Source organism: Saccopteryx bilineata, chromosome 12 (assembly GCF_036850765.1).
Source record: "Saccopteryx bilineata isolate mSacBil1 chromosome 12, mSacBil1_pri_phased_curated, whole genome shotgun sequence".
Taxonomy (NCBI): domain Eukaryota; kingdom Metazoa; phylum Chordata; class Mammalia; order Chiroptera; family Emballonuridae; genus Saccopteryx; species Saccopteryx bilineata.
Genome location: NC_089501.1, coordinates 8,252,013 through 8,279,838, shown reverse-complemented (window position 1 = coordinate 8,279,838; position 27,826 = coordinate 8,252,013). Strand labels below are relative to the sequence as shown.

Here is a 27,826-nt window from a genome sequence, read left to right as displayed (position 1 = left end):
GCCCGACCAGGATCCACCCGGCACGCCCACCAGGGGCGAAGCTCTGCCCACCAGGGGGTGATGCTCTGCCCATCCTGGGCGTCGCCATGTTGCGACCAGAGCCACTCTAGCGCCTGAGGTAGAGGCCACAGAGCCATCCCCAGCGCCCGGGCCATCTTTGCTCCAATGGAGCCTTGGCTGCGGGAGGGGAAGAGAGAGACAGAGAGGAAAGCGCGGCGGAGGGGTGGAGAAGCAAATGGGCGCTTCTCCTGTGTGCCCTGGCCGGGAATCGAACCCGGGTCCTCCGCACGCTAGGCCGACGCTCTACCGCTGAGCCAACCGGCCAGGGCGTCACCTTTTTTTTTTAATCAACTCCCTCCAAACCCTGGAAGGCTCCTCAGTGAGAAGAGTAGAATTTGCAACTTCAATTGTTGTTTAGGAAAACACTTCTAAGATATTCCCATCTGAAACCCCAGAGAGAATGTGAACAGTGAGGCCTGAAGTGTGGGTGATGAACACGAATGGCCTGACAAGAAATAGTAGGTGGGATTTAGTCCTCTTGCTAGTGGCGCGCTTGATGCCCCTCTTGGCCCTCCAGTTCAGCTGTGGGTCCGTCCACAGGTGCTAGCAGATTACACAACCCTCAGCCCGCCCTCCAGAAAACACCCCTGTTCCCTCGCCAGCTGAAGAGCATGTTAATTTCATAGCTGCAGGAAAATTGTAAGAAAGGAAGGAGAACCATGGCGAGCATTTAAACAATTGGAAGTAGTTGAAATATTTGTGGATTTGGTAGGTTCCTAATCAGTTGAGGTGATGAGGTCTCTGTTCTGCCGAGCCCCAGGCGAGGGGGAGGGACACACCCGGCCTGGAGAGGAGCCAGTAGGAAAGAGGAAACTGAGGTAGGGAGGGAGGCCAGCTGGGAGTGGGGAGCTGTTTCTGCTGCGCCAGAAAATGGGACAAAGGTTGTTGGCCTCAGATGGGTACGTTTGTTACCAAGTGTGGGTAAGAAAATGTTAGCGTTTGTTTGGCACACAGTGGAGAGGCAAATTGAGGTAGGTATCTTTCTATAGGCAGTGAAGATAAATTTGATAGGAAAATGCTGGCCCCACCTCTGCTCACCGGGGGAACATTTTTAAAATGCATGCTGTCATGTTGCTATTGGGTTGGGTACAAGACTCCAGAGGCAGTGAATTCATATTTTTCAAAACTTGTCTCAGAACAATAGTTCATGTACATCTTGATTTTAGGCACAGTTAAGCCCTCAGTAAATGTTTGTGGTTGAAATTCTAAGTGGATCCAAAATAATGAATTTAAAACCCACCACCACCGGTGCTGCCCCTTTCTCTGCATGCTGTCTGAAGTATGCTCTGTTCAAGGCCTGCGTCAAACAAACCTCTGAAATTTTTTCTTGTTCACACTCTCCTTCCCTCCCACTGCACCTGCTCTGGAGCCTTTTGCAGACCCCTAGTCACTCCGGTGCTATCTCCCTTCCCCTGGAGCTAGGCCTGGGGCTTCTCAACCAATAAGGGGTGCTTATGTTCTTTCTCATTCTGTCATGTTGATTAAGAGTTCTATTTCTGGCCTGGCCGGTTGGCTCAGCGGTAGAGCATCGACCCAGCATGTGGAAGTCCTGGGTTCAATTCCTAGTCAGGACACACAGGAAAAGCAACCATCTGCTTCTCCTTCCTTCCTCCTCCCTCTCCCCCTTCTCTCTCCCCTCTACTCCTCCCACAGCCATGGCTTGATCCAATTGATTTGATTGATTGATTGATTTGAGCGTGTTGGCCCCAGGCACTGAATTTGACTCCGTGGAACCTCCACCTCAGGCACTAAAAATAGCTCTTTTGGGAGCATGATTCCAGATGGGCAGAACATTGGCCCCAGAGAGGGGTCACCAGGTAGATCCCAGTTGGGGCACATGCAGGAGTCTGTCGTTCTATCTCCCCTTCTCTTACTTAAATAAAAAAATTAAAAAATAATAAAAAATTTTAAAAAGTTCTATTTCTCGGCTGTGGGATAATTGGTCTGTGGGCTAAAGGCTAGTTTAGCAAACCTCACTAGTTCAGCCAGTACATCACAAAGCAGCTGGTCCTAGCCATCTTCGTTGCCGGCATAGTGCCAGAGGAAATTAAGTCCCCTGAACAACCTATAGCTAGCTGTTCGGTGGAAAATGTCACAATGACCTTTTTTACAGTGCTTTTAAATGCAGACTTTCTTTCTTTTTTTGATTAGGCAATAGTCGCACAGCAAAATTTTTAAAGTTTAAAAGGTTAAAACTCTCCCTCTCTCATCTCTTCCCCCATCCTCCATCCCATCCTCAGAGACAGTGTAGCAATGTCTTGTGTTTCCTCCACACGTGTTTCACACATTGATAAGCACGGATGAAGCAGCCCACATCAGGATTAAGTTCTCTCTCCTCCATATTTGGCCTTTGATTTGCATCTGTATCTACTTCCCCTTGTGCCGCCTGCCGCTGGAGGGCCCAGTCACATTCCTTGAGTTGCCTTCCAGATTAAAATATGTTAATAAGCATGAGTGCCTTTGCCTGGAGGATAAGTAAACAACTTGACGGGATTGGGCCTCTACTAGCGCATTGGTGTCACACTACTGTTAATTTAAACCATATCTTGAATGAGGTCCCTTAAGGTCATAAAGCAGGGACTCCAAAAAATGATCTGTCTTCTAAGGCTGTGGCATGTTTTCCTTCGTTTCAGAAACTAGAATGAACCGAAGCATTCCTGTGGAGGTTGATGAATCAGAACCTTACCCAAGTCAGTTACTGAAACCAATCCCAGAATATTCCCTGGAAGAAGAATCAGAACCACCTGCTCCCAATATAAGGAACATGGCACCCAACAGCTCATCTGCACCTCAAACCCCTTACTGTTTCCCAGGAGACTTTTCTCAGGCTCACCCACAGTTGAAACTTTCACACCACCAGCGTCCTGCATGCCCGCAGATCACCTGCCTGCGCACTCGAGTCCTGGAGGAGAGTGAAGACAGCTTCTGGAGGCGACACCCAGACCCGGGCAAAGATTGGCCCTCCGGCTCCTCCGCAGCCGGCAAGCCTAAGCCTGAGCCTGTGGTTGGAGCACTCCCCGCTGAGCATCAGTTTTCATTTATGGAAAAACGTAATCAATGGCTGGGATCTCAGCTTTCAGCAGCTTCTCCTGACACTGGCCATGACTCAGAGAAATCGGACCGATGTTTACCTAATGCCTTAGCAGACTCCTCGGGCAATAGCCAAGAGACAGTGCGACGGCCCCAGCCCCACAGGAACCACAGGAGCCGAGGGGCCCCAGATCTGCCTACCATAGACACAGGGTATGATTCCCAGCCCCAGGATGTCCTGGGCATCAGGCAGCTAGAAAGGCCCCTGCCCCTAACTTCCATGTGCTGCCCCCAGGACCTCCCCAGACCTCTCCAGTCTAGGGAGTACCATCCGTTTGAACCTCAGAGGTATCCAGCGGGTGCACAGATGCTGCCTCCCAATCCTTCCCCACACACTCCGTGGAACTATCATTACCGTTGTCCTGGAGGTCCCAATCAGCAGGTGCCAAGTAAGTGAGCTTTCCCTCTTCTGGACATTCTGGGCTGGGTAACGAAGTAAACAAGGCCCTCACAGCAGTGCCTTATATCAGCAGATCAGCACAGACAGGTCAGACTACAGGGAGAGAGGGCATTTTGCTTCCCACAGGGTTTTCTATGTCGGGTTGGATTTGCAAGGGGCTTTAGAAGAATGCCTTATTTTAGCCCCAAACCTGTCCCACTTGGAACCTGCTTCCCTAGAAAACTTTAAGGACAAAAAAGATTCTTCTGTCTAAGTTCGTTTAACTGAAACCTGCAAAAAGGCAGGGAGATAGCCCAAAGGACTTCTAGAAAACTTGTTTGTTGTCTTAAATCTTGGGCATCTGGGTTCTTCCTTCTCTGCATGCTTCCTCCCTATCTTAGATTTGTCAGAGAACGGGGCCTTCAGTCAAAATCAGAAGGTGCCAGAATGTCACTGAGACTCTGGATTCATGCCATTACACGAAAATCAAATTGCTCCTGTGATTCTGCTCCTTAAATCCCTTTGGAGACTTGAGCCACCCATCCAGCCCTGCCCCGCATTCTAGCTGCACCCGGACTGCAGCCCCTGGACATGTCCGTCTGTCCTGTGCCCACAGCACCGGTGCCCGTGCTCTTCGCTCACTCCCGTGTTCTTCCACTTCCTGTGCGTTTAAGCTGGTTCTATGCCTCTCTTTTTTCTTTAACAGCTTTACTGAGCTGTTATTTACATACTGTAAAGTCCACCTTTTACCCATTCTAAGTGTATAATTCAATGAATTGTAATATATTTACAATTATACTGCCATCACTATATACATCTTTTAAGCATTAGCTCAAGTGTTCCCTCTGGAAACTTTCCTAGATCAGTCCTCCCTTCCGGCTTTCTGTTTCCTTTTTTCTGCCTGTCGGGGCACCTAGTAACTGGTATGTCCACCTCTCTTTCCAGAACACAAGCTTTTGCACATCAGCAAAAATGTATTTTCAATCTATAATTCCTCAGCATTTAGCACAGTGACCAGCATATACTAGAGACTCCCAATAAATCACTTCTGATGAATGAATGAATGAATGAATAATATGTATCAGTGCATTGAGCATCTCTGAAAGTGGTTACATCTTAGACTCAGATAAAATGTTCATCATATCCTTGGCATTAAATCTTCATGAAGGCCACTGGAAAATAATGATAGAGCTTCATAGGTCAAACCCAGGCCTCTGAGATATGTTATTCTTAGCAAATCAGCACTGCAGGAAAAGCAGCTTAAGTAGTATAACAAGATTCTGTCCAAAGGCCTAACACCTAGCTTTAAAATAAATTCTAGAAATAATTATAAATGCTATAATTAATGACAATTTATATATTGTACATGTACACTTAGAGTAAAGCTTCCTAAAGTGAATGGAACAATATAGTAATTAATATTTTTTTTAAAAAAAGGAAGTAGAGGAATTTAACTTAGAAGAAACAGGTAAAAATGAACCTGAGTTTCAGAGTAAATACAAGAGATGCAAAAGCAGCAGGATTTAAGAAAAAAAAGAGCCTTTGTGGCCTAAAACTGAGACCCTGAGTGTTGAATGTTGTTGTTATATCTGGACAGCGAGGAAACAAACATTTTGCCACACAATTAAGTAGCCAAATTAAGGAGTCTTTAATTTAAATGCTGGCGACCTTACGGGAAGTATAGTTATCAAATCATGCGGCCCTGAACGAACTCAGGAGTTTGCTTTTAAAGGCAAAAAGAAGTGAGGGGTGGGGGTGAGCACCTAGCCAAAGCAGTTTTACAGAAGTAAAACAGACTTTCGGTTATCGTTGGGACAATCTAGGGAGAGAGTGCTCAGCAAAGCATTTTACAAAAAGCAGTAAAATGTGCTGGGTTATCTTGGCCTTTTACAGAGGTTGTTAAGGCAGCATCCTGCGGGCTTTCCAGAATCTAGACATCAGGGAACATTTATGGCCTTTACAGAACTAACATTATGGCTTCACACAACTCTTTTCATTTACTCGTCTGCAAATCTTGCAAAACTCATTCTATGGTCAGGGATATGGTGTTTCTACATTTCATTCCCTACTGGTTTTACTTAATTTTTAATCAAATCCTTGATTCAGTTTCATCACTATTGTCTTGGATAATTGTATATTGCCCTCTGATTGCATTAATTTCATAGAGTTTATACTTCTTGAACAAACCTTGTTATAAAATTGATCAAACATGGTTCTAATATTAGACAAGACAATATTAAAGTAAGAGGACCAATCAACACAGATAATAGGGTTGTTAGCGAGGGTGACTAAACATTCTCTGAAACCAGTTTTCTGATTGTTCAAAATTCTTTTCTTATTTTTTCTATGTTTTTTCCTGACCACAGATAGACTTTCTTTAATTATGCTAGAATTATTAGCATAGAAGCAAGTGTCTCCTAATGCTGCATATAAGCTACCTTGTTGAAGGAAGAGTAAGTCTAAGCCTTTTCTATTTTTGTAAAAGTATTTCCTCTATACAAATAAGCTTGAGGCATAACATATACTAGAATATATAATAGAGGCTTATTCTATTCTCTAAAGCTGTTTTGTTTTTGTTATTTTTTTGTACAAACTGCCCACAACCTGCACCAACTTTCTGCAACTTATATAAACCCTTAATTTTCATTAACTATTAATTTAGAAATAACTAGCTTTTATAACAACTTACTTTTTCTCTCTTTTTAAAAAATATCTCTATATTTTTACCTTTCATTGTTAAAACTATACAATTCCTTTCTAATTAATCAGAACTCTTAATTTTTTAAAAACCTCAACTTTTAGTGACAATCAAGCTAGCAACAAGCAATTCTCCTTCAAAATATACTTCCTTTTGGAGGTGTCCTTCCCTAAGTAGCCTATTGGACACATGACTAATATTTACAGGGGTATCTATGAGCATACATATATTTTTCATTCACCTTGTAGCTTCTCTCCCAGCAAAGGGACCTACACCCTTTTCTGTGTGACCCATAGCAGCACATGCATCAAACCTTAAGATGACTTGTTCTGGCTTTTCCCCAGCCCTAGCCTCCCTCCCCTTCTAAAGTTCAATTATAAGGAGTCCCACGGCAAGGTTCCTCAGGATTCTGTTGTAAGAAGACCAGCCAGCTTCTGGTTTATGGCTGGAGCAGGGCATATTGTCCTTCTTAAGGTCAACTTACAGGGGTTGGTGGGATCCATCTGCACCATCCATGAGGGGGTTTCCAATGGAGCTTAGGGAGAAGGGGAGTTTCCCTGCCTAACACAGTTTTATACAGGGTGAATTCTGTCTGGTAAGGAGTGCATTGTGTTTTCAAAATAACAAAGGGAGCCTGACCAGGCAGTGGCGCAGTGGATAGAGCGTGGGACTGAGATGCGGAGGACTCAGGTTCGAGACCCTGAGGTCGCCAGCTTGAGTGTGGGCTCATCTGGTTTGAGCAAAGCTCACCAGCTTGGACCCAAGGTTGCTGGCTCGAGCAAGGTGTTACTCGGTCTGCTGAAGGCCCACAGTCAAGGCACATAAGAGAAAACAATCAATGAACAACTAAGGTGTCGCAACAAAAAACTGATAATTGATGCTTCTCATCTCTCTCCATTCCTGTCTGTCTGTCCCTCTCTATCCCTCTCTCTGACTCTCTCTGTCTCTGTAAAAAATAAAAAATAAAATAACAAAGGGAAGGAGATTGACTCAGTTTTCACCCATTCCTATAATAAAATGAATTTAGTCAGGACTTCTTTCAGAGTTCAATTCATTCTTTCTACCTGTCCCAAACAATGAGGCATGTAAGCACAATGTAATTTCCAATTAATATTGAGTGCCTTATGTAATTTCCAATTAATATTGAGTGCCTTTCCTATTAGCTGTGAGATTTGGGATATAAATGCAGGCCTATTATCAGACCCAATATTAATAGGCAAGCTAAATCTGGGAATAATTTTATATAGCAATTTCTTTTTTTTTTTTTTTTTCATTTTTCTGAAGCTGGAAACAGGGAGAGACAGTCAGACAGACTCCCGCATGCGCCCGACCGGGATCCACCCGGCCCGCCCACCAGGGGCGGTGCTCTGCCCCCCAGGGGGCGATGCTCTGCCCATCCTGGGCGTCGCCATATTGCGACCAGAGCCACTCTAGCGCCTGAGGCAGAGGCCACAGAGCCATGCCCAGCGCCGGGGCCATCTCTGCTCCAATGGAGCCTTGGCTGCGGGAGGGGAAGAGAGAGACAGAGAGGAAAGCGCGGCGGAGGGGTGGAGAAGCAAATGGGCGCTTCTCCTGTGTGCCCTGGCCGGGAATCGAACCCGGGTCCTCCGCACGCTAGGCCGACGCTCTACCGCTGAGCCAACCGGCCAGGGCCTATATAGCAATTTCTTAACAACTGTTACTGCAGTCTTATCTGGCAGTTCTAACTATCCTCCCTTACTTTTAGACATTCCTTTCTTGTCAGTAAAATCTTCTGGTTGGTTATAAAAAGGAGCCTCTGGCAACAAGGGTTCGGGTACAGTCACTAAAATTTCTAAAGGCTCTACTGGTTTTAGGGCTACTTCTTTGGCTGCTTGATCAGCTGCCTGATTTCCTCTTGCCTCTAGTGAGTTTCTTTTCTGGTGCCCTGGGCAATGAACGAGGGCTGCAGTCTCTGGTAACCAAATGGCTTCTAGTAAGGCTAAAATTTCTTCTTTGTTTTTAATGTCCTTACTAGCAGATGTCAAAAATGCTTTCTCTTTGTAGATTGCTGTATGAACATGAGTAATAGCAAAAGCATACCTACTGTCAGTATAAATGTTGACGTTCTTTCCTTTGGTCCACCTTAATGCCTGGGTGAGAGTGATAAATTCTGCCCTTTGAGCTGAGGTCCCATGGGGCAAGACTTGGGCCTAGATGACCTTATCAAGAGTCACTATAGCTGCTCCTGCATGTCAAACCCCGTTCCAGACAAAACTGCTACTATCTATGAATAGCTGTTCTTTTACCCCAGCTAGGGGTGTATCAGTGAGGTCCAGCGTTGCAGTTTGAACAGAGTCTAGTACAGGGGTCCCCAAACTTTTTACACAGGGGGAAGTTCACTGTCCATCAGACTGTTGGAGGGCCAGACTATAAAAAAAAACTATGAACAAATCCCTATGCACATTGCACATATCTTATTTTAAAGTAAAAAAACAAAACGGGAACAAATACAATATTTAAAATAAAGAACAAGTAAAATTAAATCAACAAACTGACCAGTATTTCAATGGGAACTATGCTCCTCTCACTGACCACCAATGAAAGAGGTGCCCCTTCTGGAAGTGCGGTGGGGCCAGATAAATGGCCTCAGGGGGCTGCATGCAGCCTGCGGGCCATAGTTTGGGGACCCCTGGTCTAGTACCTCAGAGCAGTCATGCAAGGGGATGCTAGGATCCTCGTCAGACATCAGGCTTGCTGAGTTGATGACCTGCATCTGAACAAATTTGATGTGAGGCTGATCGATGAGCAGAGCCTGATACTGGGTCTAGCCACTTGTTAGAGAGGTAAGCAATAGGCTTGCGCCATGGCCCTAGCATCTGGGTCTAGACCCCTTTCATGATTCCTTTGCTCTCATAAACAAAGAGCTGAAAAGACTTTGTAATGTCTGGCAGGTTTAGTGCAGGAGCCTTAGTGAGGGTCTTTTTGAGGGTTTTGAAAACCTCTTGTTCCTTATCAGTCCAAATTAATTCTTAGGTTCCTGCTGTGCAGGAGTACAAAGGCTTGGCTATCTGCAAACCTGGGAATCTGTTACAACCTGCAGTATCCAAATCCTCTAAGAAATTCTTGAAATTATCTCAGTGGTGGGGGGTTGGGATCCGAAGGATAGCTTCTATATGGCTGGAGGAGGGAGTACGCTTTCCCGTCTCAATGTGGTAGCCTAGATAGGTCACCTTAGAGGTGCAGAGTTGTGCCTTTTTAGCTGACACCCGGTACCCCAGAGTCTGCAGTGTTTGTAAAAGACCCTCAGTGACTGTCTGGCAGCTCACCTCCATTTCTGTAGCTAGAAGCAAATTATCTACGTTCTGCAGCAGCGTTCATTCTGGATGCTCCTGGCGGAAGGCGAGCAGGTCCTGATGTAGTGCCTCATCAGAGAGGGTCAGTGAATTCTTGAAACCCTGCAGTAATCTGTTCCAGGTTAGTTGTCCCGAGATGCCTGGTTCTGGGTCACTTTACTCAAAGGCAAAGATGGGCTGACTTACAGGGGCTAGGGGAATACTGAAGAAAACATCCTTTAAATCTAAGACTGTAAAATTTCAAGTCTGGTGCCAGCAGGCTCAAGAGAGTGTAGTTGTTAAGCACAGTGGGGTGTATTTACTCAACCCACTTATTTACTTCCCATAAGGCCTGGACTGGACGATAGTCTCTGGTGCCTGGCTTCTGAACAGGCAGTAAAGGGGCATTTCACGAGGATTGACAAGGAACAAGAATACAAGCTTCTAGAAATCTCTTAATATGGGGGGTTATTCTCTTTTTTTAGCTTCCTTTTCTTTTATTTATTTTTTTATTTTTATTTTTTTTCATTTTTTTGAAGCTGGAAACAGGGAGAGACAGTCAGACAGACTCCCGCATGCGCCCGACTGGGATCCACCCGGCACGCCCACCAGGGGCGACACTCTGCCCACCAGGGGGCGATGCTCTGCCCATCCTGGGCGTCGCCATGTTGCGACCAGAGCCACTCTAGCACCTGAGGCAGAGGCCACAGAGCCATCCCCAGCGCCCGGGCCATCCTTGCTCCAATGAAGCCTCGGCTGTGGGAGGGGAAGAGAGAGACAGAGAGGAAAGCACGGCGGAGGGGTGGAGAAGCAAATGGGCGCTTCTCCTGTGTGCCCTAGCTGGGAATCGAACCCGGGTCCTCTGCACGCTAGGCCGACGCTCTACCGCTGAGCCAACTGGCCAGGGCCTTCCTTTTCTTTTTATTCTGGTGTTCTAGAACAGCTACAACTACCTTAGTTTTTTTCTCAGTTTGTTTCTTCTCTAAGGTGTCTCTATTATTATAAACTTTCTGAGCTGTCTCTAACAGTTGGAAAATTACCATCCCTGGGAAGCCTTCTAATTTTTGTAGCTGCCCACTAATATCTGGAGCTGACTGTGACAAAGGCTAAGTTGATTGCCCTAGTATTTTCTGAAGCCTCTGGGTCTAGAGGTGTATAGACCCTGTAGGCTTCCTGCAGTCTTTCTAAGAAAGCCACGGGAGTCTCCTGAGGACCTTGAATAACTTCTGACACCTTGGACAAATCCATGGGTTTCTTAGCAGCTCCCCTGATCCCAGCTAAGAGAAACTGGGGAAAAATATTCAAAGCTTCCCAGCGCACTGTGGTGTTAGGGTCGCACTTAGGCTGGGTAATCAGAAACACCTTCTCGAGGTGGTCTTGGTTATTCTTCTCAGACCCGCTTATTCCTAACATAGCAGCTCTTCTCTCCTCAGTTTTGATTCTTGCCCTATCTTCGGCAGTGAACAAGGTAACTAGAAGCCGCTGACAGCCGTCCCAAGTGGGGCGATGTGTGTACAATACAGATTCTAACAGTCCTGTTAGGACTTGAGGCTTCTCCAAGAAAGGAGGATTCTGAGCCTTCCAATTATACAAGTCACTAGAGGAGAAAGGGACATAAACAAGAAAAGGCTCTTCCCTTTCCCTTTCCTGTCCTGGTGGGGTTTCTCTTAACAGTAAGAGGGATTCTACTTCCTTTTTCTTTTCTTGCCTCCCAGTCTGCCTTGACAGTGGCTCTGGGCTCCCTGAGGCGGGTGGATCTGATGGAGAAGGAGGGGATGGAGGAGGTCATTCAGATTCCTCCTAACAGTCTGTGAGACAAGGACCTTCTTTCTTGATTTTGAGGCTGTTGCTAGTGAAACATGATGACTGTCCCTGATTGCACAACCTTTCTCCAGGGAGGGGGGTTTTCTACCAGAGCCCTCTGCTGATCTATGTAGGGGAACTGGTCTGGTGGCCCTGGGGCTTAGCTATTGTATTCTATACAGCTCTGACATCTCTAGCATCTAATGAGCCCCTTGTTGGCTACCCTACCCTAAGGGAGGACTACTCTAATTCACAAAGAGTTTGAAGTCTCCCCTTGCTTAATTTTACACTGTAGTTATTAGAAAATCCAATTCTGAAATTTTTAAGCATACACTCAAGGGAATTTTGGCTTTTACTTTGCCCTTTCCCCATTGTTACAACCAATATTAGAACAAATGAGCTTCCCAAAATCGAAAGGGATCAAGAACCGAGGTTTGTGCTAACTCTCTAAAATGTTCTTCATTGGGTCAATCCCTGGAGAACCAAAGGACAGAGAGCTTTCAGACAAAGTTGGACGTACAGGGAAGAGGGTGCCCCGTGAAGAGCCACTCAGGTGCCCACCTGGCTGGGTCCCTTGTGGGAACTTACGCGCCTCTTAGCATTGGTGGGTCAGTATAAAGCCCCAACTCGGATCAGAGAGTGTCTGATACCACCCTAAGCCATATAAGGATTGCCACGAAACCACAGATTGGGGCCCACTCAGACTCCGTGATTATTCACTGTGGAGCCACAAACTGGAAACGCAGGTGCAGGCACCAGAGCTCCTCATTCACACATCATTCATTCAGGGGTTTTCAGTGTAGAGACAGAATAACAAAACAAAAGTGAAGAACAAGATCTCGGCATGGATAGATAGCACAAAGGTATCCCAGGAAGCCCGAGTTAGGACTCAACTCAGTCCCCACTAATGTCTTCCCTGAAAACACATTAACTCTCCACCAACATCTTGGCCCTGGAGAGCCTATTGTGTGAGTGCATTCACGTCCAATCCTTGATTACAGTAGGTGCAAGACAGCCAGCCACAAGCACGTTACAAATTGAGCAAATTGTAAATTTGCTTTACTCACCTCTGGAGGCTTTCCTGATGACTCCAAATGGATGGATGAACATGCTGTTGTCTGTGACTGACTGTCGGCCAGACAGAAAAGACCAGCGGGGCCCTGGAACGTCTCAGATGGTACCTCTCCTGCTGGGTTTCCATTCCCAGCACTCAAGCGAGGAGGCTAGTTGCCTGTGTGTGGCAGAAACCAAATGTGTCCAGAGGACACGATCTTGCTGGGGCCTCCAAAATATTATATCTGGACAGCAAGGAAACTAATGTTTTGCCACAGAATTAAGTAGCCAAATTAAGGAGTCTTTAATTTAAATGCTGGCAACTGCATGGGAAGTATAGTTATCAAATCATGCATCCCCGAATGGACTCAGGGGTTTGCTTTTAAAGGCAAAAAGAAGTGAGGGGTAGGGGTGAGCACCTAGCCAAAGCAGTTTTACAGAAGTGAAACAGGCTTTTAGTTATCGTTGGGACAATCTAGGAAGAGAGTGCTCAGCGCAGCATTTTACAAAAAGCAAAAGAATGTGGTTGGTTATCTTGGCCTTTTACAGAGCTTGTTAGGACAGCATCCTGAGGGCTTTCCGGAATCTAGAGATCAGGGAACATTTATGGCCTTTACAGAACTAACATTATGGCTTCACACAACTCTTTTCATTTACTCATCTGCAAATCTTGCAAAACTCGTTCTATGGTCAGGGATATGATGTTTCTACATTTCAGTTGTGAATCAACTGATCAGGAGTCGCAGACACACTGCCTGCTCGAAGTGCCCAGTGCAGGTGGTGGCTGGAGTCCTTACATAAGAGGAACAAACTCTGACAGAGTCAGGCTTGCATTTATTTCTCAACAATTTACAGGTTGAAAGGGAATACTTTGTGATAATAATACCATAAACTACTTTTTAAAACATTTATTATCTGCACCTAATGGTAATTTTTCTGATCACAACAGTAAATTTTGTTCACGCTCAAAATTGAAATATGCCCAAAAGTTTAGTTTATATTTCCATCCCCCAAATATAATTCCTTATTAGGTTTTTGACATGTTTACCTCTGCTATTTTCTTTGCTTATACATTTAACGTAAAATTAAACTAGTTTCCAGTGACATATAGCACACTCCTTCCAGCATCATTTTGAAATGCTGAGTAGTATTTCACCAAATGGATCTACCCAATCACTTTGTTTTCCATTCTTGGACATTTAAAATAGTTTCCAGTTTTTTATCCCATAAACAATGATAAGACACACATTGTGTGTACAAGTTGTTAGCTGCATTTCTGATTAATTCTTTAAATAAATGTGTAGATGCTTGAGTACTTAGTCAAGGGCTTTGAGATGCTAAATCTCAAGCAGTTGCTTTTATTTACAAGTAGGAGAAAGCCTCCCTGTGATAGACAAAGCAAGCATTGACTCATTAGAATATGCAGGTCTCAGGAAGATCTTATTTGAAAATATTTTTTCTTGTTGAAGCCTAAAATGGCACCACTAGCAATCCAGTCTTTGGAAGTGAGGATTGCACACCCGGGCAGATTCTTTTAAGCAGACACTCCTGACTTGGGAACCCTTGTAGCCTCCAATCCCTCAAGACTTAATTTCTTTCCTCAGGTCCCTTCCCTTTGTTTTCTGCATTGTTTCCTTCTATTGAGAGGGTGGGAGAAGGAGACATTTAGGATCCTGGGAGTGAAGAGAAAGGTGGAGAGGAGAAAGGTGATGAAAGGTGGAGAGAACTTGGACAGGTAAGGGGAACAAGTCAGAGGAAATGTACAAACAGCCAACAAGCGTATGAAACCAAGCTTAACATTACTAAATTTAAAAGTTTTTATATGCAAAAATTTTAAAGATACATTTTTCCTAACTAGGTGTGCAAAAATGAAAAACCTTGAACAACATCCGGTGTTAATGAGGTTTTGCAGAAATGAGCACTCTCATCTCCTCTTGCAGGAGAGTAAGTTGGTACAGTCTTCCAGAAGGCAGTCTCACTATTAATTAGCAAAATCTAAATGTGCTTCCCCTTTGGCCCAGCAGTCTCACTTGTAGGAACCCGTTCAATAGAAACATTGAACAATCATATAAAAATATACAATTGAGGATGTTAATTAAAGCATTGCTGCATTACAGTATCAAACTAAAATGCCTATCAATCAGGAGACAGATAAGTAAGCTGTGACTGCTATACAGTGGACTGTTAGGCCCGTATTACAGAGTAAAATATACATTCTGACATTAAAGAAAAAAGATTAAGTGGAAGAACAGGCAGTGTTGATCCCATACATGTTATTTAATATACAGTTTAAAATATGTATTAAAAAACCCAGTCCCAACCATTAACAGTGATCATGGGAAGAGAGGGGTAGGGAATTGAGAAGAGGTGGGGAGATTTTCCTTCTAACTTTATGTGCTTTTGTTAAATTTGTCATGGCACACAGGTATTACTTTTGTAATTTAAAAATAAGTAAAAGCTAGAAAAAAGGAGAGTAAGGGAAAATGAGTATAGGTAGGCTCACCCTAATTCACCCTATATCTGCCTTGGCCCGGCTCCCGGAGAATCTAAACACGGGGAGGCGGGATGGGGTTGGGTCCTTTGTGTCAAGGAGACCCAGCGCTTAGGAGTTTTCTCTGGGGCGGTGCAAGCCCAGAATGTTTTATGAGGCCCCCAATAGCAAAGGCTTCCACGAAGTTTGCTGTGAGGATTAAATGAGATAATGCATTAAAGACACTAGGAAAATAACTGGCTTAGAGTAAGCCCTCCATAACTAGCAGCTCTCCATTATTGTTATTATTTAAATTAAAACCTTGCAGCACTGCCCTGTGGAGTGCTGCTCTATTTCCAGATCCTTTCTGCTGGGTACAGCTTTTTAAGTATTCAAAGCATGTGTTCAATGCTTAGTTTCATGTTGGGGCTATAACTACACTTAATTGCCAACAAAACCACTTCAAAAGAGCTGTTCACCTAAGGGATGCTTGTGCAGTTGGAAACCATGGCTACGTGGTTCCACTCGGCTTTAGAAGAGCATTACTTCCTTATCTGTTAATGAAAATATAAATAAATAATGATCACCATGCAAATGGCATATCTTATCTTTTGCAAGTTAAAGCAAAAATGGTTACTGGTCTCCCCTTTTATGTAAAAAACCCCCCAACAAAACTGTTTCAAAGCAGGTCAAAAGGAGAAGTAGAAATAAGCCTATGTTTTCTCCTCCCCCCAACTCCTTGGACAAGGAAGCCTGAGAATCCTTCCGGGGAAAGTCACCAGAATAGAGAGCATGGCTGTGCAATCAAATGAAACCCATAACATAATACAAAGAAATTGGGAAAAAGAACATGTGAAATCTAAAGAGCCCTTATTTTTACTATAAAATTCTTGCTTTCTGTACCAAGGAGACTGAATAAAACTGTAGGCATATGCCTATTGTTGCTCATGTGGACCCAAAAAAGCAACTATTGTATGCTTGAATGCACACACAATTAAAAGTAAGGAAAAGACAAACTAGGCAGAAGAAACACTGGAGGAAGAAGCTGCCTTCAGGAACAGCTGCTTATAGCTGGGAGGGTTCGGTGACAGTTTATGCTGGCCATTTTGTTTCCTAGCTGAACTGCATTGTATCATGATGCATTTTGACAACTAGAAAATCAGATTTTACTTTCTCTCTTATAAATTCCTTTAATACCATTCTTAATAAGGAAGAAAAATGTTGACTGTTTTGTCTGATAAATGGGAAACCTCTTTAGGATCTTGTTTACAAAATCCAAGTGGTAAAAATCCAGTAACATGAAGACTGTGTGTACCCAAGCCAATAGGGTCATAAGACCCACAAATGACACACTGTTCTGGGCACCCATTTATGACTGCAAGGTCTGTATTGTGTTTTGTGATTAACACTGCCTCAGAATCAAGGAGTTACCATGTTAACAAATTATTGGTCTATCACACCACCCACCACCTTCAATTCTCACCCCCTACGGAATAAACTCTCTTGATGGAATGTTAGACACTGGGGACAAGTCAGAGGGTAAGATATTTTGGGGCAGTAATTCTTAAGTCTACCATGTGGGTGGCTGCCAACTTTCACGCCTCTCCTCACACACTAACGAGTGTGGGTTTGTGTTTCAAAACAGACGCCCACAGACATGAGTTTTTCTTTCTTACTCTCTCCACTTATTTTGAGCTATTTAAGGGGACTGTATCCTATTTATTTGTGTTCACTGATTGTCTAACCGTAGAAATTCAATGAATATCTGCTAAATAAATAAAATAAAACCTTTTCTCTACTTCCTGGGGAAAGGAATGATCCCTGATCATGAAGGTAGCCTTTGTGATCTCAAGCCTTAAAAAGGCCACCTCTAATTGTCCTATAAGAGTGGGACAGAATGGAGGGAGATCAATGGGATTTAGAAACAAAATTGGTCCATTTACTTATTTATTCAACAAATATTTGCCAAGTTCTCTGCTAGGCACTGAGTGTACACTGGTAACTAGAGCACATGTTCCTGTCTTCCACAGTCTAATGGGGAGACAGGTAAGTAGAAATAAGCAAACAAAACAAGGAGAAGTGGCCCTGGCCAGTTGGCTCAGCGGTAGAGCGTCGGCCTAGCGTGTGGAGGACCCGGGTTCGATTCCCGGCCAGGGTACACAGGAGAAGCGCCCATTTGCTTCTCCACCCATCCACCCAGCTTTCCTCTCTGTCTCTCTCTTCCCCTCCCGCAGCCAAGGCTCCATTGGAGCAAAGATGGCCCGGGCGCTGGGGATGGCTCTGTGGCCTCTGCCTCAGGCGCTAGAGTGGCTCTGGTCGCAACATGGCGACGCCCAGGATGGGCAGAGCATCGCCCCCTGGTGGACAGAGCGTCGCCCCTGGTGGGTGTGCCGGGTGGATCCCGGTCGGGCGCATGCGGGAGTCTGTCTGACTGTCTCTCCCTGTTTCCAGCTTCAGAAAAATGAAAAAAACAAAACAAAACAAAAAAAAAACACAAGGAGAAGTGCTATGAAGGGTCTTAGAGAAGACATTAATGGAGAAGGTGGCCAAAGAAATACACCTTTAAGTTCAACCTTAAAGGTGCGAGTGACCTGCATGAGAGGGTCAAGGACGCTGGAGCCTGCTAAGGCACCAAGAGCAAGCCTGCTAGGCTGCAGTGGGGTGAGCAGGGCAAGACTGACTGGCTGTGTTCAAGGGTATGGATGCAAGGGCTGTGGTAGGGAATGTGAGTTTGATTCTAAATTAAAATTCTTTAGGAAAACAGAAAATTGAACTCTATCATCCTGAATAAAGAGGTCAGAAGAGTGCTTAGCATGTAGCAAGTACCTAATGTTAGCCATTACTATATCTATAGCACCCAAGGAAACTAGTAAGCCTCTACCAAAATATTAAAGTGAAATGATCAAAACTTGAGCAATGAAAAATATTCATCTATCTGCTAAGCCTAGGTTTTTTTTTTAATTAGTTTTTTATTTATTTATTCATTTTTAGAGAGGACAGAGAGAGGGAGAGAGAGAGACAGAGTGGGAGAGAGAGGAGAGAGAGACAGAGAGAGAGAGAAGGGGGGGAGGAGCTGGAAGCATCAACTCCCATATGTGCCTTGACCAGGCAAGCCCAGGGTTTCGAACCGGCGACCTCAGCATTTCCAGGTCGACGCTTTATCCACTGCGCCACCACAGGTCAGGCAAGCCTAGGTTTTTAAAGCAACTTTTCTACACAACCAGTCAAATTCCAGATGAAACCAAATTCCACTTACAAAAGGGAAAGCTTATGTTTGATATACCCTCTGATATTCAATATTTCTTTGTTTTAAACAATGAAAGGACATCATAGAGGACTATATTGTCTGTATCCTACTTTAAAAAATAGATGAGGTGGATCACTCATCTGTTCACATAAGTCGGTTTAAGTTTTTAGCACAGGTGGCCATTTCAGAAATGAAAGTTACAGCTAATCAAACACTTAGCCCACATGCCTTGGTGATTTTAATGATAAGATTTGTTGCTATGAGACAAAAACGTGGTGTGCAGGAAATAATCTGTTAGAAATCATATGACCTTGATTCAAAGGCTTTTTGATTAACAGCACTAACATCCGCTTTCTGGAAAAGAAACAAATCCTATGATTAGAGGTTTGTAGTCCTTTTAAAGCAAATAAAACATTATTAGCCACTTATTAATGGATATGGGAAGTAAACATTGCTCCAAGCGTTAAAAAACGTTCAGTGCACTAGCAAAATTTCTCTTTTACCTTGTCTTTCTTCTTCCTACTTTCAGAGGGAGACACTGAGAAAAAAATGGACAGCAGATAAGAGTAACTTAGAAGACCCAAGACTTAGCTAGCAAGCTGGTTATGCAGTCCTAAATGGCGCGCGCGCGCACGTGTGTGTGTGTGTGTGTGTGTGTGTGTGTGTGTGTGTGTGTGTGTGAAGTTGGCTTTGTAACTAGTCTTCATTCATTCATCTATTGAGGATCCCCTGGTGTCAGCTGGGTGCTTGGAGACGTGATGGCAAACAGACACAGTTCGTGCTTTCACAGAACTTAGATGCTAGAAGGGGAAGCAGACAAGAAGTTGACAAGTATGAGTCATGCTTACTTACACAAACACATGATAAGTACTATGAGGAAAATAAAATGGGAAGGGGGATGGGATAGGGTAGCTGGGGTCATATCTAAGCTTCTCTGAATGGGTGATATCTGAGCTGAGCCCTGAATGACAAGAAGTTGATCTGTAAAGATAAAAGTCAAAAACCTTGTGGGCAGAGAAGATGGCAACTCAGTGTCCCAGAGGAGGGGATGAGCTTGGGATGTTCAAGACGAAGAAAGCTGGCCGGGGTGCAGGGGCCTTGGCAAGTGTGTAAGAGTATTGTAGGAGAAGAGGCCAAGAAGACCAGGGATCCAATTGTGCAGGGTGGATTTTAAGTGCAGTGGAATCTCTGGAGGGTTGTACCTACAACTGGTTTGGTAAATGGTCCACTCATGCAACACTTATCTAGAAGTGGGGCTGGCCCCTCCCTGGTGACACGATGACTGTGGCACTTTCTGCCCTTTTCTGGCTGGGGAGAAAGGAGCAACTGTAGTGACTTGCCCTGTTGGCCTAAAACTCCAATCAGCCATCTGGACCCTTTGGAATATATCTGACTTGACCCACGAAGACTGTAAAAGCCAAATCTGCATAGTGTATCTTGTCCTAGAACACAGGGGTCTCCGTGGTCCTGTCTCCCCACTATCAGAGGTGTCCTCCAGATCATGGTCTCCTTTATTGGCCAGGGGGCTGGGATAGACCCAGGCAGATCCTTGTATCCTCTTCCCCCTTCTTAAACCTTTGATGTCATGACAAGTTCTAAGCATTAGTAAGACAGAGGTTATAGTCAAGGCCAGGAAACAATCTTGCTTGGAGGGGAATGGTTACTTTTGCCAGAGGAAGCATGACAGGAAGGACCTGGCTAGTGTCACAGGTCAAAGCAACAATAGAATGAATCCAGGGAATCTGACCATGCTTGAGTGACTGGCTTGTACACATTTCCAGGGTTACCCAACCGAATTTCCTGTATCCAGACAGTAGAGACGTGGAGGCAGACACACTAGTGAACACACCCATTGTTTGCCTTATGTTCATTATTTGAGGACATCATTCCCCTGAATGTTCCCCTGGAAACCTCAGTGGCTCCTGACTGCTGACCATACTGAGAATACAATTCTTAGCCACATTCTCACCCTCTGCATTCTGGTTCCAACCTACCTTGTCTGTTACTTTCTTGCTTGCAAGTTTTATTTCACTATACATCTCTGCATGTATTCTATCTATACTTGGAAAATGCAATTATTACTTGTATAATCAGAAAAGGGAAAAAGACCAATATATAATTATATATATATTTTTAAAAAAACAAGGTTCCTTTTTGCCCTACTTAGCTATGCCTCCTGGATCTCCCAACTTCCTACCCGAGCCGAGATGGCAGTGCTGGCTCACAGGAGGCAATCATGGTTCATTTTTCAGGGTTACCCACTTGGCTCTCTCCAGTTCTCTCCAAGTCTGGACCCACCCCTAAGACATATCTTCACCTTTCAGATTTCCCACACTGAGCCCCTTTGGGCTGGGCAGTTCCCTCAGAGTCTTCCTTCCTCAACCATACTGTGTTCCCTGCATCCCGTCTCTGGCCTTCTGTGGTCCTCCCTCACCAGGACAAGCAGGCTTCCCTTCTTCCCTTGAGACCCTGCTGCTCCTGGCCTTGGTTGGGACCACCTTTCTCCTAGGTTACACATTCACGTAAGTTACTGCCAGCTCTGGCTGTGCTCTGAGCCCTGCCCCCTCCTAACAGCATGGCCTCAAGTGCACGTAGGCTTTATAGTAAGGCAGGACCAAGAAAGTTGGCTGGCGTTGCCGACTGGTTGGCTATTTCCCAGAGGTATGTGCCAAGTTTTCATTAATTTATTTCTTCGTACGAGAAAGTGGTGTGTGTGTGTGTGTACACATGAGCGTCTGTATGTAAGTGTGTCCACTCGGGGGAAAGGAAAGGAAAGAGTAGTGATTTTGTATCCATCATGGGGACAATCTCTCCCATCCTTGGGTTCTAGAAATTTAGGGAATTATTGTAGAAATGGTGGTGTGGGAGAGGTTCTTCATGGTTGGATTATCCTAAGTAACTTAATAAAATAGGGGCCTTTGTGGAGCTTTGCACTTTCCAATTAGAATACCAAACTTATGATTTCACAGATGTTTTTATCCTTAAAAAAACCCCACAGTGACTCAATTTAAGGAAAACCATCAAGTAAATGATAGTACAGAAACATGGCAAACATCATGGAGGTGGTAACTGATATCTAGAACTCTCAGTTGGTATCAAGACAAAAAGTTGCACTGAGCTTAACTCTCACTCACAGGAAGGGGCTAGAGTCAGTCCTCCCTGTTCTCTTGGCTGTCTTCACCTACAGATGGCCATGATTACCTTCGAGCAGCCTACCAGCAAGTGATCCAACCGGCTCTGCCTGGGCAACCCCTCCCTGGAGCCAGTGTGAGAGGCCTGCACCCTGTGCAGAAGGTCATTCTGAACTATCCCAGCCCCTGGGACCAAGAAGAGAGGCCTGCACACAGAGACTGTTCCTCCCCAGGGCTCCCGAGGTATCAGTAAGTATTATGGGATCAACCTGCAATTTTAACATGAAAAAGCATGATGCCGATGCAATCGAGGTGTATCAAACTCCCTGTTGGTTTACCATCCAGATTACTGGCCGAGACACACAGTGGAATGCCTACATAGACTTTTCAGGTCAGGAGGAAATAGAAGCTGGTTGACAAGAATCTCTCTCTCTCTCTCTCTCTTTTTAAATTTAGAAAATTAAATTTAACAGGGTGACATTGATCTACAAAGACTACAGTACATAGATTTTGGGTAAACATTTCCGCATCATTTGGACGATTATGCTGTATATCCATCACCCAAAGTCAAATCATCTTCCGTCACCTTATATTTGTCCCTTTTTATACCTACCTCCAACCCCCTTACCCCTCCCCCTCCCCCACATCCCCTTCCCTCTGGTAACCGCTGCACTCTTATCTATGTACATGAGTCTCAATTTTTTTTTTATCACACCTATGTGTGGAATTATACAGTTTTTAGCTTTTTCTGATTTACTTATTTCACTCAGTGTAATGTTATCAAGGTCCATCCATGTTGTCATAAATGATACTATGTCATTGTTTCTTATGGCTGAGTAGTGTTCCATTGTATATGTACCACATCTTCTTTATCCAGTCCTCTATGAAAGGGCACTCCAGTTGTTTCCATGTCTGGGCCACTGTGAACAATGCTGCAGTGAACATGGGGATGCATGTGTCTTTATGAACCAATGTTTTTGAGTTTTGGGGGTAGATACCCAGTAGAGGGATTGCTGGGTCATATGGTAGTTCTATTTGACAAGAATCTCTTTACCAAACGTATAAAGCCACTGATGACTGGTCAAAATTCTCCTGAAAGAAAGGCCCTTAAGATGCTAAGTCACACTTGATTCTTTTACCTTTAGATCACCTGGTCTTTTAGCCCGTGAAATAAATTTTTAGTTTTATTGTGACTGACTTCCACCTCTAGGAGTTTCTTTTTTATATATCCCTTATTTGTGTACCTGTTTAAACTCATTTCTTACTTTGGAATTTTAAGTTCACTTAGTTCCCAAAATAAATTTTAAATAACCTTAGAATTTCTTTTATAACTAATGCATTGTTGAATGCCATTATTAGGTCTTTTCCTAGACTTCTTCCAGAAATACAATTCTGATTTTTCTTGACTTCAGTTGTCTAACCTTTCAATCATTTTTCTCCTCTCTGTCCTCTTTTGACTCTTCTTCAAGTTTTCCTTGTCTCTTGCTTTATGTATCTAAAATATATAGGAAAAACTCATGTAAATGGAGTTCTTAATTTACGGCAAAATTAGAGACTAGATGAAACGTTTGCTCTTCTCAGCACAACTTTATACAGCACTCAAAGTAAAACTATATTCTGTTTTGAAAACAGAATGAGATATGATGGCTCTATGATAGCAGTTTTTCCCCAGAAATACAGAAATTAGTAATTAGCTGAAAAAGTTGATTGAAAGAAAAAAGCCCACACCGTTTATAATGACAGATAAGGTATATGCCTGCTTTTCCCTTCACTCAAAAGCCCACAAGCCTTCAGACTTCCTTTCCAGACAGATCCTTTATTTTAGAAAACAAAATTGCATGGAGTTTAAATAGTAGAATTAAGTGACATGTGATTTTACAACCAAATAAGCAATCTTTCAGAAGACATACCTAAAATTCTAAGAAAACAAACAAAATGTAAGCATCTTTATGAAACACATTTTGTGTTTAATAGGGGAAGAATAGTAATTTTTTAAAATAAACACTTTGAAATAGTTTTAGGTTTATAAAAGAATTGCAAATATAGCACAGAATAATTGCGTTTGTGACATCAATTTAAGCCTGCTGTGGTCTCCTTGAATTTATTTTATCATTTTAGGACAGCAGTTTTCAACCGGTGTGCCACAGGAATTATTAAAACATGCAGTACCTGACCATTTAATCAGGGGTGCTGGCCTCTTTTCTTTTAGATGATCAAATTTAAAAATGACAACAGCCAACACAACAACAGTTGTCTGATATGAATGGATCAAAATTGTAAGGTTTTTTTTTCTTTGTCAAATCTGCAAAAAATATATTTTTGTGTGTGCGGCAGAATTTTAGTAATTAGTTTATGTGTGCCAGGAGATGAAAAAGGTTGAAAATTGCTGTTTTAGAGTAATGGAAAATACATAATTTCAGGTAATGAAGCTAATGCTCCTCTTCCTGATAATTTTAAAAAGAAGCTTAATACAGAAAGTTTACTCTGTCACTAATCTTTATGATATTATTTTTATATTGAAGGGATCAAACCAGCAACCTTTGCACATCAGGACAATGCTCTAACTAACTGAGGAACCCAGCCAGGGCATATTAATGTTTTTTAATATTACAACTTCTTTATCAAATGAGCAATTGCCTTTCATAACAACCAAATGTCTCTGAGTATAAAGGGATTTGATGCAGAAGAATATGGAACTGGCCCTGGCCGGTTGGCTCAGCGGTAGAGCGTCGGCCTGGCGTGCGGGGGACCGGGTTCGATTCCCGGCCAGGGCACATAGGAGAAGCGCCCATTTGCTTCTCCACCCCCACCCCCCTCCTTCCTCTCTGTCTCTCTCTTCCCCTCCCGCAGCCAAGGCTCCATTGGAGCAAGGATGGCCTGGGCGCTGGGGATGGCTCCTTGGCCTCTGCCCCAGGCACTGGAGTGGCTCTGGTCCCAGCAAAGCGACGCCCCGAGGGGCAGAGCATCGCCCCCTGGTGGGCAGAGCGTCGCCCCTGGTGGGCATGCCGGGTGGATCCCGGTCGGGCGCATGAGGGAGTCTGTCTGACTGTCTCTCCCTGTTTCCAGCTTCAGAAAAATACCAAAAAAAAAATATATATGGAACTGGATTCCCATTAGATGAAGGCATATTTTATAAGAATTCTTTCTCTATATTAATATAAATATAAAATAAAAATAACTTCCTTAAATATTTACATTTTAGAAATATAGTTTGGATTCTGTGTAATTTTATTTAAAATCCTTTTGCATAAGTCTCAGAATTTTTGATTACTCTTTTGAGTAAAAATATAAAAACATAAGCAATAATCTATAAAAATTTGTATATACATGTAGATTTTATCATCAAAGCATTTTTTTAATTTAAAATAATCTTAAACAAAACAAATAGAACATCCATGTTTTCATTGCCTATATTTTTAAAATACTAACATAGTGCCATATTTGAATCAGAGTTTTTTTTAAAGAAAAGAACATTCCCTTTGGCTGGGTAACTTAGTAAGTTTGAGTGGCCAAGAATGCAGGTTTGAGCCTGTCAGGGCAAATACAAGAATCAACCAATGAATACATAAATAAGTGGACTAACAAATCGATGTCTCTCTATCTTTCTCCCTCTTTCTCCCTTCCTCTCTCTCCAAAAAAATAAATCAATAAAGACAACAGCTCGAGCTATTTTAAGCAGAAGGCATTTAATTTGGGAACTGGGTGCTTACAAAATTATTGGAGTTTGGAGGAGCAAACTTTAGGTTGGGCTTCTGGCAATGATCCCAGAGCAACACCACAGAAGGGGACACCAAAGAGGCTGCTTCCTGTGTTACAGCCAGAGAGGCAGAAGAGGCAGAGGATCAGAAAGTCACTATGGAACTCTCCATTCTTGACCACACTGCTAAAATACAATCCAGAATCAGGTAGCCACTAGCATTGCAACTATCGGATCCATTGCATGCGTGCTGGATCTGCACTGGCCCAGGCCCTGACCCTGACACCGCGAGGCTGGCAATGGAACGCTGGGACGCTTCCCCAGGAACTTGGCACCTCATGACAGCACTTAGTGACAGAAACCACGGAAGTGGCAGAAGTATGCTCCATTCCCTTCTGCCTTCTCAATCTCACATGAGGGCAGCTGATGGTTCTTCTCAGCAGAATGTTCATGTGAATACTGGCAACCAAAAGAATAATAAAGAGGCCACGTAGCCACGTGGTAGAAACTCTCTAGAAGGGTTTTCAATATCAGGTTTTCATCCATATATTACAACCTAAATACTTTTAAACCTACATGGCCTTTTCTTTTTGATACATAATTAAATGTTGGCTATCATGAGCTAGGAATACGATCTTTTCATCTGAATGCCAACCTTATATCAACCATTGTATTATTATTATTATTTTTTTTTTGTATTTTTCCGAAGCTGGAAACCGGGAGAGACAGTCAGACAGACTCCCGCATGCGCCCGACTGGGATCCACCCGGCACGCCCACCAGGGGCGACGCTCTGCCCCTCCGGGGTGTCGCTCTGCCGCGACCAGAGCCACTCTAGCACCTGGGGCAGAGGCCAAGGAGCCATCCCCAGTGCCCGGGCCATCTTTTGCTCCAATGGAGCCTTGGCTGTGGGAGGGGAAGAGAGAGACAGAGAGGAAGGAGGGGGTGGGGGTGGAGAAGCAAATGGGCGCTTCTCCTATGTGCCCTGGCCGGGAATCCAACCCACGTCCCCTGCACGCCAGGCCGACGCTCTACCGCTGAGCCAACTGGCCAGGGCCCATTGTATTATGTTTTATTGGTGACCTTATCAGCCCTGTGCATGGGACTTATCTTTTCAATTAGTCCTTGAATTGAGAAATCAAATTCTGCTTCCCTCCTTTGACCTTACATATGGCAACCTATGCTATTGCTGATTGAGCAAAACTCCAGGAGCAATCCTGTCCCTCTGGCTCAGAAAAGAAATGGAAGCAGAAGTAGCTCACTGGTATCTTCCCATAGTTCTTAAAGCCTTCCTGTCCTTCAAAGTATGCTTTTGTTGAGAATAAGAAATTTATTTAAATGTATTCCTTTCCAGAGACCAGCTGTGTAACCAGCCACCTAACAGAGCTGGAGCTCCCGAGGAGTCCTCAGAGTATCCTGCAGAGCTGAGGCCACAGGGTCCCCAGGTTCCGTCCCCAGCTGCTGTCCCTAGACCCCCGAGTAACCCTCCAGCTAGAGGAACTCTGAAAATAAGCAACTTGCCAGAAGAATTGCGTAAGTTGTTTCCAACATTTTTCCCCCCTTCTTCTTGTTCAGTCTTATATATATTTTGAGAGTACTTCATGATTATCCATCCATAATCTTGGGTATTTCTCATATACACAATAAAATAAAATTTACTTTTTTGCTTTTTGCTAAAAAAGTAACCAGCATTTTGTATGAATATTTTTAGTGACTTGAGAGCAACAGGAATACTCACAAAGTGCTTACCACTAGCTTTTCTTACTCATACACTCCAGCAACAAATAGCCCCAGTGCTCTTTCCCTCCTGTAAATGATGCTCTTGAGTGGACTTGTCCCTGGGCAAATTGATTGGATGTCCATGTGGTATTGGCCCGGGACCTAGCGTCTCACCATAAATTAGCAGCAGCCATCAAGAACAAGGTCATTTCCTGTAGGCGTGAGCAATCTTGTTGGGAAAAAGCAGTCTCACATTCTCCATAGTGCCTTACAACCAAGTGCAAACTAAGGCTTTTATTTAAAGAAACATTCGACTATGTGTCAGGTGATGATTCTTTTTCCACATTTTTCAGCCAGAAACAAAAATGTTGAAATATCACCAAAATGTTCTCATATTAAGGTCAGTCAGGACAGTAAGTTCCAGAAATCGTAAGAGAACAGCCACTACTTGTGAAATTGTTATATTCTGCTGTGCTTGCTAGAGCAGCTCAGGTAATTCTAAGAAGTCCTGTCCAAATCCGGGCACTGCTTTGAACCAAGCTTGAAAAGTAAACCCCTTATATTTGCTGACTCCTATTGGGAAGCTGTGGGCTTTAGTCATTTAGGACTGAAAGATTTTGTATTACAATGATCTGTTGTTGTTTTTCATTCAAAAAAAAATTTTAATCTTCTTAATATCTTACATATTTTAATTTTGAGCATTTCTGGAGAATGGGTCCTACGCTTCATAGGATATAGTTCTGGTGTCAGTTTATAGATAATATTTATCTTACCATAACATAATCTATAAAGGGAGTCCTAAAATTCTTACATAAAATTGGTTGAATATAACGTGTTAAGAAGAAAAATTGAGTGCCATCAAAATGCCTGGCTGCTCAAATGAGGCAGTACAACCACTGTCCACACTTCCATCTGAGAAGTGTGTTTCAGAACACAAGAGCCTACGTGTAGATTAATATTATATATACAGACTCATATTTTCTTTCCAGCTCCACTTTCTTCTCTACTCTCTGCCCCAGGGGCTTCCTGAGATTTAGAGGGTTCATTCCAGACTAAAAACCAACACTCAGAGATTGTTCATCTATCACATTAACGGGCTAGCCAGATAATTTCCCCAAGGTCTAAGCCTGAGAAAACACCGGTTCTCACGCTGACTGGGTCAAGTGTGTAGGCACAATACTGTCTGC

The 27,826-nt window shown here is 43.7% G+C and overlaps 1 protein-coding gene across 2 annotated transcripts in view; it reads left to right on the top strand.

The window, feature by feature from the left end:
• The window catches only part of TRAF3IP2 (TRAF3 interacting protein 2), a 60,742-nt gene that overhangs the window by 17,589 nt on the left and 15,327 nt on the right, over positions 1-27,826 (top strand). The window contains exons 2-4 of one of the 2 annotated variants that reach the window (XM_066247762.1): positions 2,694-3,539; positions 21,281-21,467; positions 26,275-26,453. In XM_066247762.1, coding sequence (XP_066103859.1) covers positions 2,702-3,539; positions 21,281-21,467; positions 26,275-26,453 — 1,204 coding nt within the window. In that variant the 5' untranslated portion in view covers positions 2,694-2,701. Of the gene's footprint in view, positions 1-2,693; positions 3,540-21,280; positions 21,474-26,274; positions 26,454-27,826 lie in introns of both variants that reach the window. The other variant, XM_066247761.1, reaches the window with a different exon arrangement.